The following is a 13,799-nucleotide window of genomic DNA, read 5'->3' on the forward strand; positions in this document are numbered from 1 at the left end:
ATGGGAAGAGTTACAGCAGGATTGTGAACTTTAAAATAGTTTTGAAACTTCAATTACGAAAAGAAGTTCTCAAAACAAAACTCCAGACCCAAATAACTTGGATCCAGATCCTCCAGACTCTCCCTGTAATTCACACCCCTCAAGCTCTGGGATTTTTTTAGCTGTCACCTTCCTCTCTGCCTGCAGACTTTGCCAAATGATGTCCAGGCCAACTCTGAGCACCACATTTCATATGGTTTCACGTGGCACATTTGTGCTGGGGTTTCTTCAAAGCCATGCCCCCCTTTATTCTGCCTTGGAGGGTCTCAGCACCAACCACAGTCCTGCCAAAATGTGCTGCTTGGCAGTCAGTGCTGGGAGGTTAAACTGAGGTATGGCAGGTGTTCCCTTCCGTGCAAGGTGTGGGCTCTTTCTTGAAACACAGTGTGTGGTAAATGCTGCAGATACCAACAAATCAATCCAAAGGCTGGAGCACACTGAGTGCCCTCCAGGGCAGACTGATCAAACACACAGAGCTGCACAGATAAATCTTCAACCTGCTGCAGGCAGGGACCTAAACAAGTCAGGGAACTGGTCAACTGGTAACTCCAAATGAAAAGCCGGGAAACAAGGGCCAAAAGGGTTTAACTAAACTGACAGGCTCAAATCCCACTGTACAGTTAGTAAAACAACTAATACTTAGGGAGTTTCATTGTATTAGGACTGAAAATGTGTGATAGTACTGCTCACTGCTCATAATAATAGCTATGAAAAGTGTTCTGTTAAAATAATAGTAATAATAGTAAACCTTACAGAAAATGACTGTGCTTCAAACAGCACAAATATGTTATTGTCTTATTCCAAAATAAATAAATGCAAAGCAGCACATGTAGAGGAGTAATCTACTGACTGAAATTGTTTTTTTACCTACAGTTGTTGCAAGCAATATTGAAGGTTGAAAGACTAAAGATTCTGGGAGTATAATTCAAACATTAGATTATGCCCCAGGATATTTCACTGCATTTCTCATCTTTCCCCTGCAGAGTGAGTTTGTTTTGCTTGTTTCTGTGGGTGTTCAACATCAACTGGAGGAAAAAACATTTAAAAAAATAGGACAAATATAATAGAATTTGCTTTACACAAAACCTGTAAGAGCCCAGTTAATATTCCAGAATATCTGGGGGATTTGAGAAGGCAAACAGATTGAAATAAGGTATTAAGATTAAAAAAAAAAACAAAAAACAACAGATGGGACCTTGGACATAAATCAAACTCCATACAATAAGCAAAATGGACTCCTGACACATTTGATGAAGTACAATCTGTAAGAAAAGTTGTCAGAGAAATAAGATCCAGAGGCTTCAGTGCCTCTCTGGCATTAAGATATTACATTTCTGACAAAAAACTCAGCTCCTCAGTGCAACGTTTACCTGCAGCTGAAGAGACATTCCCCCTGCGTGGTCCTGGAACAGTAATTTCCTGTGAGACGTACAAGGTTAATTTCTTTGGAAGCCAGTGCTAAGTTCACCAAGATGTGACATGTTTTCCCACACATACAGACCAGTTTTCTGAGCACGTGTTAAATGTCAGCAGCAACACTAAGCAATAACCTTGTGGTGAGTGTCCAGCTGCTGGAGGAGAGGGGCAGCTGGAACCCCACTTGGTTCAGTGACAGACACTGTTTGCCAGCTGAGGGTGACTGGAACTGTTCCTGGGTTGGGATGAGGGAAGAGAATGAGCAGCAGAAAAGGCCTGTTGTCCACCACATTTCGGAATGATTTTTTTCAGCAACACTGAGAGAAGTGGCCTAGTTCATTTAAACAAGACACAGTATAACCTCTCCTAGGTACCCTACAAGATGCCAAATGATAATTTGCAGATGATTTCTTCTCTTCAACAATAAAACTTTGCTTCCTAAAAGGAACAGTCTCAGTTCATGCCTTATGTAGGCAAATGGGAGCTTCTGCTTGCCTGTGCCTTAAAAGCACATTTCTATCCCTCATGATCACAGGGTGAAGCTCAAACACATTATTTAATTGAATTCTGACTTTTCAGAAGCAAATAATAAATAAAGGTAGCTGGCTTAATAGTGATTTTAAGCCAGCTGTTTCTGAGGCTTGGTTGAGAATTGTTAATAGTCCTGCAAGATAATTCTTGGCTTGGCAACAGAAATACAGGTTCCCAATAAATTCTTTGCACCTCAGGAGAGATCCATCAAGGCCTGTCTCCTGCAGGAAATTCTCTGGTCACCTGTACACACCTTGGCTGCACCAGCACAACTGACATGCAGCAGCAACACCTTCCTCATGGGCTGGAGTCAGACCTACATCTTGCTACAAGGATTTGTGTCAGAGCTCATTTTTTAACTAATCCAGAGACCTGGAGGTGCTAGAAATTACTCTTTACAAGGTACCTGAAGGGCTTAATTATTACCTTTCCAATATGAGGAAAGGGGGAGGGGGAGAAAGAGATTGAGAAAACCAGTGTAATTTCAGTATTACAGCAGACTGGTGGAACACCAGGGACTGCAAAGCACACAGACCAACCGTCAGGAACTAAACCAGGAACAGAGCACAAGATAAGCTCACTTCCCTTGCACCATAAAAGTACATTGTGAAAACCGTATTCTGGTCATTCTGATTAAGAAATCTGGTATCTTGTGGCATGAATTTCTCCAAACAAAGGCTGCAATAAGTGAAAGAGGAAAGCAAAAGAGCCTGTACCAATCCTAGGAGCTGCCTACAGGCCTGTTCCAAGCAGTGGCACTGGTAAAACGAGCTGTACAACCTCTGTACCCTCTTTATCACAATGCCCTACACTATCCTTTCCTGTTAGCACTTGGCAGCAACAACAAAGACATTGGGCCAAAGAAAAATGCTGAGTTCTACTGTGTTGCTGATGCCTGAAAGAAATACCTCTGCCTCTCTCCATGTTTTCTCCTTCCTCAAATCCACCTCGTGCACTTGAGTTGCTGCCCACTGGCTTTTGCCCATTATCTGCCCAAGGCGTACCTGCTCTCTACTGACTGTATGTCCTCATTCTCAAAGGTGCTTGACTGTGATAGAGGCTGCTGGGAAGCTCCTTTCCTTCCCATCAGGAATTGAAATGCACCTGGATCAGGTGTTTCCAACCTTTCCCAGTATTTTTATCCTTAACATTTTTCCAGTGCCCATGTGAGAAATGCCATTTGCTCAGACACTGCATAGTAAATACAGACTTGCTTTCCTTAATCACCTCCCACAGAGCAGCTGTCCCCAGGCAGCCTTATTTGTTGCCTTTGTAAAAGAGGCAGGAGTGATCCCCAAAGCTTTGCTCAGATCACCATTTGTGGATTTCTCACAGACTTCCCCTGGGGTACTCAGAGCTGAAAGAAGATCCCCTGACACAAAAGCAGAATACCCAAGTGTACCATTTAAATTCCAGGAATGAAAACACTTCAGCTCCTCATTGGATGGAGAATGACAACCTTTCAGGCTAACATGAAAAGCTGAATTTATACTGATATAAACATTTTGGTATAGTTGAGTTTTCCTGCCTGTGGAAAATTAACCTTCTTATCCAATAGAATGTGCTTTGGGTCATGGCAGTGAGCAGATGTCTATAATCTCCTGCATGTGGAGAATTTCCATAACATCAGAATTAGCAAGAAGTAAATGGGGAAAAAAACCCTGAATGGAAACAAATGGAAGACTGACATGGCTGTGTTCCACAAAGTACGTTCTGCAGCTGCATCACTGCTCTGGAACAAAGGGGAATATAATTATTGTTGTTTTACTTTCATTTCCCATTAGCAAAGCAAAAGCTGAATAAAAGTGGTTCTTTTATTGCTACAGGAGAGAGCTGGCAGAAGTGAGTGTATGAGGTCACACAGGGAAACCTATGAGGAGACTTTTTCTTAAGCCTGAGTAGCTCATGCACCCACCAGAAAAACACATCAGTAAAATGCAGCAATAGCACTTTGTTACTGCAGGGCTGAGCCAAGGCTTCTCAGATGCCCTGAGGATAAGGCTCAGCCACACCTGCCAGGGTAGGGCAGGACTTGGCTGCTCTCAGTCAGCAAAGAATGGTAATTGCTTTTGAGGATATATCTACTTCTTTTGCTCTGCTGTCCCCTTCTCAGTGTGGCTCCTGCTCTAAGGGGGAACGAGGCTTGCCATGGTCCCTCCCTGTCCCAGCAGTTTCTCAGTTCACTGTGTTGCTGATGCCTGAAATACACATCCCCCCCACTGCACTCCTGGGGCTGAAGTGATTTGCCATACAGGCAGATACTCAACCATACACCACTTGCCTCAGTTTGTTGCTTCCTCCTTACTTACAACAGCAAGAAATGAAGCTCCTCATTCTGTCTCCCTTCTTTCCTCACATTTTGGAGTTAGTTCTCTGGCCACAGAGGTGTAAGACTTGTACCACTTTCTTATTTGCCTGCAAATCACTGTAGATAGAGATAGATAAATTAACAAGAATTAAGTAAGGAGGAGAGACAAAACCAACAAAGCAACTGAGCTGCAGATGGATCCCACCAATGTGGTATTGTAGAAAGTGCCAGTTGGTGGAAATCTGCTGCATCCTTCTACTATCTTAATCCATCTCTTTTAATTCTGTTGGGCAGGATGGCAGCTCTGGGCTGGGAAAGCTCCAGCTTGTAAGAATGCCAGGACATTGTCTCTTCATGGGGAGAAGAAAGTGCAATAGCTTGTGTGAGAAGGATAACGGGTTTCTCTTTTAATTCTTGTCCCACCTGAAGAGGTTGGTGCTTGCAGTGTTCCTCCACATGCCTGAGTGCCACCCAACCAAAACCAAAGGAGAAAAGTGTTGAGTTTAACTGCTCTTCCTCCAATTGTTTTTGTTTGTTTTGGTTTTGCTTTTTCCACATTTAAACGCTTAGCAAGCAGACGAAATGTGACAAGAGGTCATGCAAGGCCTGCCGCTTTGGAAGGCACACAAACTGTGTTCAGTTCCAGTGCAAGCCCCTGGCCTGGCTGAGCAGTGGGAAGGGGCAAAGGAGCGAGCAGAGGCACTGCTTTACTGCAGCAAACCCTCTCGAGGGCACAGGAGCTCCTGGGAATGTGGTACCTTGTGACCTGCCCCCTGCCGTGTCTGGAAGTCCTAGTCAGTCCTCACTAATGAAGCACTTCCTTATCCTCCAACCAACCAACTAAGGTACAAGAGGGTGTTCCTCTCATTCCTGGGAGCATCTTATTACTCCTGACCAACAGCATGAAAAACCCACAAAAGACAGTGCTTTTTGTCATTAATATGATCTTTAATAAATGGAATAATGCACCATTTTACAGCAAGCCTTTTCTTTTAGGCCTAAAGAATAGCCTTTTAAATGTTCTTATCCAATGTCTCTGTATCAATACAATCTCTTTATTTAGGTTTATATATAACAAAACAATTCTTACAAGTATTCATAGAAAACTCTGTAGTGGCTTTAACAATGTCAGCTTTCATAGTGGCATCCACAGATGATTAAAAAACAAAAATTAGCTTTTTATTTCATACTCACACTGTTCCATGAAACACAACTTATACAGCATAGCAAGGGTATTGGGCAGCTTATACAAAAGAAATAACTGAAAGCAATTATTTATAAATTCATACATGACATTTCCTCAGTCGTTTGAGAGGAAAACCAAAAATACCCGTTAACAAAAGGGTTCTGATGAGACTCCATAGTCTAGGATTTCTCCCCCTCTTCCCCCAGAAAAGCTCGCTCAGGAACTAATGCTCTCTTTACAGTCTTTTATAAGGAAAATGGCAGTTTCACATGTCCATATTTCAGCTTCTACAGAAGACCAAACCCTAGAAATCCATCCTTTCCATGTTTATTTTCCTCTTATACTGCATTTGGGGGGTGAAATAAACAACAGCAATGGTAAAATATGATTCCAGCTTATATAAATGTGAATAGAGCACGCATTCCTCTAGAAACAAAAAGCAGACAAGAAACATTACATACAAACTGTTTTAAATACATTTCAACAGAGTGAAAAGAGAGTACAGTCACCAAGCAGGAAATTCAGAAGTGACAAATAAGTCAGCTATACCTTGGACTTGCCTGTTTGTTTTTGTGACTTCTTACAAACTACAGAAACATCAACTATTTTCTGTCCCTCTGAAGAAACAAGACTGAAGTGTAATACTTCATGATACAGTTCTGAAGCACAAAAAAAAAAAAAGTGAATCAAGTGCTCTAGAAATAAACCTCACATATTTTTGCTGTCTTAAAAACAAGTGAGTGGGCTGTAAAAATTGACTTTTGGGAGACCTTGAAACTAGGAAATTATAAAGGCTAATTATTTCTGCTTTAAAATAGTTACCAGGCGAGATGCTGTGCCCCTGATGGGTGTACACTCCTGTGATACATCAGCAGGAGCCTGCAAGGACTGGGAAGAAATCCTTCCTTCCTATGACAGCTACTGCACTGTTGAAGCGTGGTGTGTGCACTGAGTGCAATCAACTGAATGACTTGCAAATTTAAACAGTAGCTGATCAATAGGCTTTTAAAAATATCTGACAATTGCATTGTAAAGTAACATGACTCCAACTACTTCCTGCTTATTATGCACACATGTATATTAAACCACAGTGAAATAAACAGAAATGGCCATAAAAAGTAATTTGTGTTAGCAATGCACCACTAAACCAGACCTGTGTGGAGCCCAGGTACACAGTAAAGGAATTGGTGTAAATCAGAATTTATCTTGAAACCTTCCACTGCCACTGCCCCGATGCAGTTCCACTTCTTGTCAGTGAGCACAGCTGTGCTGTTGACAGCCCAGCCCCACATCTGGAACAGAACCCCACAGGCCCAGCCCCACACCTGAACGGAACCCCACGGACCCAGCCCCACACCTGGCACCCCAAGGGCAGGGCAGCAGGTGCCAGGGCTCGCCCATGCCATCCCATGTCCCTCAGCAGCTCCCCCACGGCTCATCCCCCACAACCCCCAAGGAATATTTAACACCAGCCACAGAACACAGCTCTCCTTTACCCGTTATCAGTGGCAGACTTTGCTCTGACTCCAACGGCACTTGGCTCAGCTGTGAGCCTGTGAGGTGCTGATCCCCTTGGACAGACTTGTGCCCACTCAGACCGGCAGGAGCATCTACATCTGTTATCTGCAGAAATGGAAGTTCTGCCACCAATTTCACTCAGTACAGAAGAAACCTCGAAATGAGAACTATGATTTGTCACTATTTCACATCAAAACTGCACCTACTGGGGGGTGGGTGAGATTAAAAAGGGATGTATTTCTACAGCTGGGGCAGTCCCACGGTGTAATGGAGAGCACTCTGGACTCTGAATCCCAAGCACCTGAGTTTGAGTCTCAGTGGGACCGTCCCCTGGCAGTTCAAGCCTCCCTGCCATCCCATCCCGTCACATCTCGGATGCTCAGCAGGGTCAGCCCCGGTCAGTACCAGGTGCTGTGACAGACCCGAGGACTTCACTGTCACTGTCCAAGCTTGCTCGGCTGTGGCAAATGGACCTGAGGACTTAAACGGTGGGGCCAGTTCAGCACACGCTGTGCCTCACCTAAAACATCCACTGCGCAGGCTGGAAGGGCACGTGGGGAGAGCCCTGCCCAAATCTGTGTTCGCAAAGTCTGGCCATACAGATTTCTACAGCTACAGTTTTATATAACAATATAGAAGCCTTAAATGTAATTGAATTTAATGGGCTAAAACACTATGTGTAAATAGCAACCACACACATAACTACAGCTACTATATAAAAAAGCCTTGTAAAAATTACGTGTTAGGTGTTCTGGGCTATTTTTTGATCTCCAAGAGAGGTACCTTAAATTACTCAGCTTCAAATAAAGCTTGTCACCTGCATCCCCAGGTTGCTCTTTCTCTCATAAATCCATTCCACCTGAACAATCAGTGACAAGGGTGTCATGGGAGATCTTGAACTCCTGGGCTGTATGTCACAGTCTGATCCCAACTTCACTGTGATGCACTAAAGAAAAATTTTTAAATGGCATATGAAAAAAAATTGTATTTGCTACCAGTGCTACCATTTGATGCTGTAACTCATGCACAACATACATATGCATCTAAATACGTAAGGAGTTTACATAAAAATATATATCTGGCTTCACTGCAATATGTATAGTTTTCATTGATGAAAGGCTTAAAGTTGAACAAAAAATAATATGCACATTTTAAAACGTAGGTTAATGTATTTCCCTGTTAAAATAGCTAGTGGGAGACCAGACAGAAAAATTCAAATACTCCAAATTTATGCAACATACTGAACTCCCAGTCTATAATCCAACTTTCATAGACTAATCAATCCAATTTCAATTTACTTTGGTGAGCTGCTACAGATTTTCCAGTTAGACATCAAGTGATGTATATGGTACTGCACTTGGCAATTATTACTGAAACCAGCCTGTCCCAGCAATGGGAACTGCCATCATTTTTATACAAGTAAAAATCACAGCATAATTAATGTCTCCTGTACTGACTAAATATGTGAATTTTAAAATTCTCCCTAATTAGGCTAGAAATGTTCATAGTAACTTTCAATAGCAGAACAACTACGAACTTTTGAATATTTTTCATGAAAGAAAATTATAATCTGAACACAGATGTAGTAATGTTGATTTTTTTTAATATTTCATAAGGAGTATCAGAGAAAAATGTATTGAACCTATACCATATACAATGTACACATAAATATTTTTTAAATAATTTGTTGTTATTGGATTTGGGGCAATAAGCTAATCCATACAATTAAAGAACTTCCTTATTCTCCTGAGGCAGGTAGGATTATAGATTTCTTTTAGAGAAAGTTGACGGGTGGGAGGATATGGACTTTCTAAACACATTTATGGGGTGAGGTTTTTTTGTTGCCTGTTTCCTGAACCTTTCCAGCATCTATCTTGCATTGTTTTGTGCCCAGTGCACTGAACAAAAATCAAAATGTGTTGCCTTTGAAAATTAGGTGGTTTTTATATGAAAACAAGACACAAATGGGCAGCACTAAGAAAGCAAAACACAAATGGAAATGTTGTTTCTTGGAATATTCTAATTATGACAGTATCAGATGATTTTCCTTTAAATCAGGAGCCTCTTTGCTTTAGCTGGACAGTTTAAGTGCACCTTGGAGCTTCAGGGAAGGCCTCGTTAGTACCAACTGTTTAGCACATGAAGCTATGAAGCATTAACAGCAAATTCAGGGCAAGTGTTGCACATAATATGACTTGTAAATATCATTTTAGAAGGAAATACACCTGACCATGAGGCATGTCTGTTCAAATTTTTAGAACTCACATTCTAAAAAAACCCATATTACGTTGGTGACTATATCACAGGAAACAGAACAAGAGACAATGCATTAACCTAAGCAACTCTTTTGGCTTCTACTAGTAAGTCATTTACTACAACCAGTAAGACTTTGGATTTTGTCTTATATATACAAACATCACAAATGTTTGCTCTACAATTTTACTTGAATTATCTGTTATAAATTACTGTAACAAATACTCTACTGTTGCCTATTTAACACAATTCATAGGTATTTACACTATCATTCTATTTTTATTTTGCTATATTTACCTTGTCTGCAATATACATGAGAAACTGATAGAAAATTATCAACTGTTATCATTATCCTTTTTTTTTCATAAAAAACAACCAAATAAAAGCAAAATCAAAACCAACAAGGAAATAAATCAGATTTGTCTCCCTTGTTTATAGTACATTTATCAATCATCCCTGTCCTGGTCTGTAGAATTCTTTCTCTTACATGTATTTTGTTTTGTTAAGGATGATTCCCTGTGGTATGAGATACAATTCATTATCATTGAACTTACAGAGAAAGTATTGGATTATGTGCTGTGACCAAAAAAAAGGGCATTTCTAAATCAAGCATTAAAACCAAACTGCTAATCTGGTCTCATCTATCTGTGCAGAATGACAATATTTTGCTACCAGCTTAAGAGTTTGTTTTGACTGACCTTTAAAAATAAATAGTTTTACTCTACTTAATCTATAAGATATTTTATGATAAAGTACATTTTTCTATCATGTTACAAATTGTATTTATCCATGGTAGATTGCAAAACCAATACTTGCTGCTAATAATAATTCATCCCAGAGGTCCTGCAGCAAATGGTAGAAATACATGACAGGAAAAAAAAGCATTATTTGCTTTAAGAATGTTCAAGGAAAAGTGCAGAACACTTTCATCTGGTATTAAAATTGTTTTGATTGCTTTGATCACAAAAAAGTTGGATTTCTTACAAAGGCTTGGCCTGCAAAAAAAGGCTAGAGAAGACAGGGGCAAGAGGGCATGGGCTTAAGCTCTGCCAGGGGAGGTTTAGGTTGGATATCAGGAAGAAGTTCTTTACAGAGAGAGTGATCAGGCATTGGAATGGCCAGCCCAGGGAGGTGGTGGATTGTCTGACCCTGGAGGTTTTTAAGGTGAAACTGGACGTGGCACTGAGTGCCATGATCTGGTAATCAAAGTGGGGTTGGATTAAGGGTTGGACTTGATGACTTCAGAGGTCTCTTCCAACCCAACTGATTCTATGATTCTAAATCTGCCTTAGCAGAAAGAAGCAGCACTCAGAGAAATAACGTTTCTCTCCCCAGAGTGTTTTGAGTTAGACAAGAGAGTCCTAAATACTCTTTTCAGTCCATATTCTGAAATGCTGATGGATGACACATGCAAAGGAAAATCAAAGTCCCTGGGAAAGGAATGAAGAATCTTCAGCACAGAACAGCACAGCACACCTCAGATGGAGACTCAGAGGGGCCAGAAGAGAAGGAAAACACATTGAGCATCATGAAGAGAATGCCAAACATTCTGATTCAGGTCTTGAAACCCAGCTGAGCAACTGGCAGGTTTTCAACATCTGGGATGTGAGATGGCAGCAGATGGGAAGCTGGAGAGCGAATTAAAAGTCAAACCAGAGGAAGGCTGTATTTTTGAAGAGGGGAAATATAACTGCATTTATACAGGGGGATAACATAATTACGCCTCAGAGACGAGAGGTACCATTTGAAGTGGTGCTTAAAGAACATCAGGAGCCTGAAATGTGCCTCTTGGCTTGTATTTCCACAACTACACTTACTCAAAGTCTGGATTTATAGAGCTATCTCTTGGAGATATCTAGGAGAATCTAAGAAACGTTAAGAAGAAGCATTACAAGAGAAAATCACAGCAATTAAGCACAAACAAGGGATTTTGGGGAACAGCAAGAATCAGATGTAGCAAGGTATGTATTAGGCTGGTTGTATCATCAGATACAGAACAAGGTTGGCAAAGCTTACCTCAGGGGGAAAAAGTAATAAAACAGCAAGGAAACAAATGAGCTTAAAAGCTGTGAGCATCTGTTTCAGTCAGCTGAAAGGAGACAAGCTAAGGGAGGCAACTGTGTGCTGCCAGTATCCTGCCACAGGAGTCTAGCAGACTGACTGAATTGATTTTCTTTCTTTGAACATCATCAGCATTCAGATAAAATGATAAAACTTTACTTGGTACCAAAGACTGATGTGTTACATTTTTTTATCTAAATAGTTTTCACTGAAGTGTTTTCAATCAGAAAGAATATTTCTCAGGTTGAAGGAGGTCCTGACTAATAAACGAGGAAATTAATTTTCTTTCCATAGAGAGTAAAACCAATCATTTCGAAAAAAGGTCTTGACATGGTGAAAAAACAATTTATCTCAATAGATATTACATTCACATTCACTGACAGCTAAAATCAATGTGCATACAAAGTAAAAGAAGGGACTACACAGAGGGGACAAAATCCCCAACTCTCCCCCGCAAACACCCATGAATTTTAAAAGCATGCAATAAATTTTAACACGATGAATGAGGGGCTCTCTAAGAACTCTGAAGGGAGGATGAGTTTCAACTCAACTTGGCAACAGCAGTCAATCAGGATGCACCTACCTGCCTAAGACATTAGGTTGATTTTACCCCAGACTGTCTGTAAGGAGGTAAAACAGGAAAGATTCGTGACTCATCACAAAAGTGTTTTGTGCCAAGTAAGATTTGTGATTTTTTTCTTTGTGTGTAAACAAAACATGTTCACAACCTATTTTCACTGGAACTTTTAAGTATGACAGTTATTAATATTTCTGAATAAAATGTCTTTTTCAATGTACACCATTAGTGATCTAAATACGGTTTTACATAAATACAGGGGTGGAACTGCACACAGAATAAAATGGCAAAAATGGCTGACATTGTTTCCTTACATTTGTTCACCATTTTGTAATTCAGAACTTCACAGTCTGGCATCTACTACTACTACAAAGGAAACACATTTTGATTTGGAAGGATCAAAGGAAAGGTACTGAGTTCAGATTTTTTTTTTGTTCCTTTTTGAAAGCCCTTTCAAGCTGGGGGAAATTCATGCATTGTCACCTCTGAGCACAATGTGTTATAGGCAGCTGCTTCAAGCTGGCTACAATGTGCAAAGTTCACTGTCATGACCGGCTGACTGCTCAACTGTCAAGGAAAAATTAACAAATAAAAAATGGGAACATGTGGCAGTTTCAGAAACACACTTTTCAATAAAGCATACTGTGAACTATAGACTATTGCACATTTCAACATGACACAAGAAAAATAAGAGGTTCAAAAGAGAATACACTTTGTAACATAGAAATATACAGACTAGCTTGTGCACAGAAATCAAAACATGGTTACAAGACACCACTGCAGTCAAACCTGTCTTATAGTCTGCTTATGTTCTTAGTGACCTTAACAAACTGGTCCAAACTGATTATCAGCAATACTTTTTTTTGTTACTTTTTTTAAAAAAATATTTTGAGACCACATTTTTGATACACATATATATATTCCGTGGTCAAAACAGACAGACTTAACTTTAGCGATACTAAATAAAAGTGCAAAAACGTTCAAAAAATAAAACAAAATAAAAAAATATGGAAGCATAAGCTAAAAATTTTCTGCATAGCTGAAATCTATTTAAAGCGAGTCCTTGGTAGGGGTTGCTGACAGGAGGAGAAAGCAGTTTTTTTAAAATGTCTTCTGCATGTTTGTTTCAAATAATGCAAAAAAAAGGTCATTTGTCGGCATTTAAAGTACTTCACAGGCAGTTCACTCCCGCATCCTTGGATACCATGGTGGTGGCGGTGCCTCCCTCCGCCAGGTACACGGCAGTGCTGGATTTGGGCGGTGCTGCCGGGGCGCTGCCGTTGTTGTTGACCTCGCAGGGCAGCGGCTCCGTGGAGATGACCCACGTGGAGGGACGCCACCGCTTCAGCGAGTACGGAGTTTTCACACGTTTCTTGATCTTGTCTCCTGAGCCCGATTTGCCATCCTGTGAGGAGTCACCTACTGAAGGAAAAAAACAAAAAAAACCCCAAACCCCGAACCACCAAACAAAAACAAAACAAAACAAAAAAACAGAGTAGAAAATAGTATTATGAGGAAGGTAAGAGTAGACCAGAGTCCAAGGTTGTTACTTATGTGAAACGAAACAAAATCTTATCACACAGAAGCAACTGCGTGGCAGAGGCATGACAGAGAGATCAAATGCAACAGCCACCACTAAAACAAGGGGTTAGATTCTGTTCTCTGTCAGAAATTACTTCAGTGAAGTAATTTGTGTTACCTGGAACGCACATTGGCATCAAACAGGAGAATCAGCATTTGACATTTGAGGGGCTTTTGCAACCATAGTATCTTATATTACCTGTAATGGGAGGTATAAAAGAACGTTGCTACTACAGGACAGCAAAGGGTAGAATTTTAATAGCGTAATTAAATGTTAGGTCCACTAATTCTACTTCACCTGAAGACAAAATGGTCCGTTCTCTGATGCT

The 13,799-nt window shown here is 40.6% G+C and overlaps 1 protein-coding gene across 5 annotated transcripts in view; it reads right to left on the reverse strand.

Annotated features, from left to right (window-relative positions):
* Positions 1–5,221: 5,221 nt before the first annotated feature.
* BMPR2 (bone morphogenetic protein receptor type 2) overlaps positions 5,222–13,799 on the reverse strand; it is a 109,513-nt gene continuing 100,935 nt past the window's right edge. Inside the window, exons 13-14 of one of the 5 annotated variants that reach the window (XM_071562890.1) lie at positions 13,589–13,669; positions 13,222–13,308 (exon numbers count right to left, since the gene is read on the reverse strand). In XM_071562890.1, the coding sequence (XP_071418991.1) occupies positions 13,620–13,669 (50 nt within the window). In that variant the 3' untranslated portion in view covers positions 13,222–13,308; positions 13,589–13,619. The other 4 variants (XM_071562889.1, XM_071562887.1, XM_071562886.1 and 1 more) reach the window with 4 other exon arrangements.

This window comes from Pithys albifrons, chromosome 8 (assembly GCF_047495875.1).
Source record: "Pithys albifrons albifrons isolate INPA30051 chromosome 8, PitAlb_v1, whole genome shotgun sequence".
Lineage (NCBI taxonomy): Eukaryota > Metazoa > Chordata > Aves > Passeriformes > Thamnophilidae > Pithys > Pithys albifrons.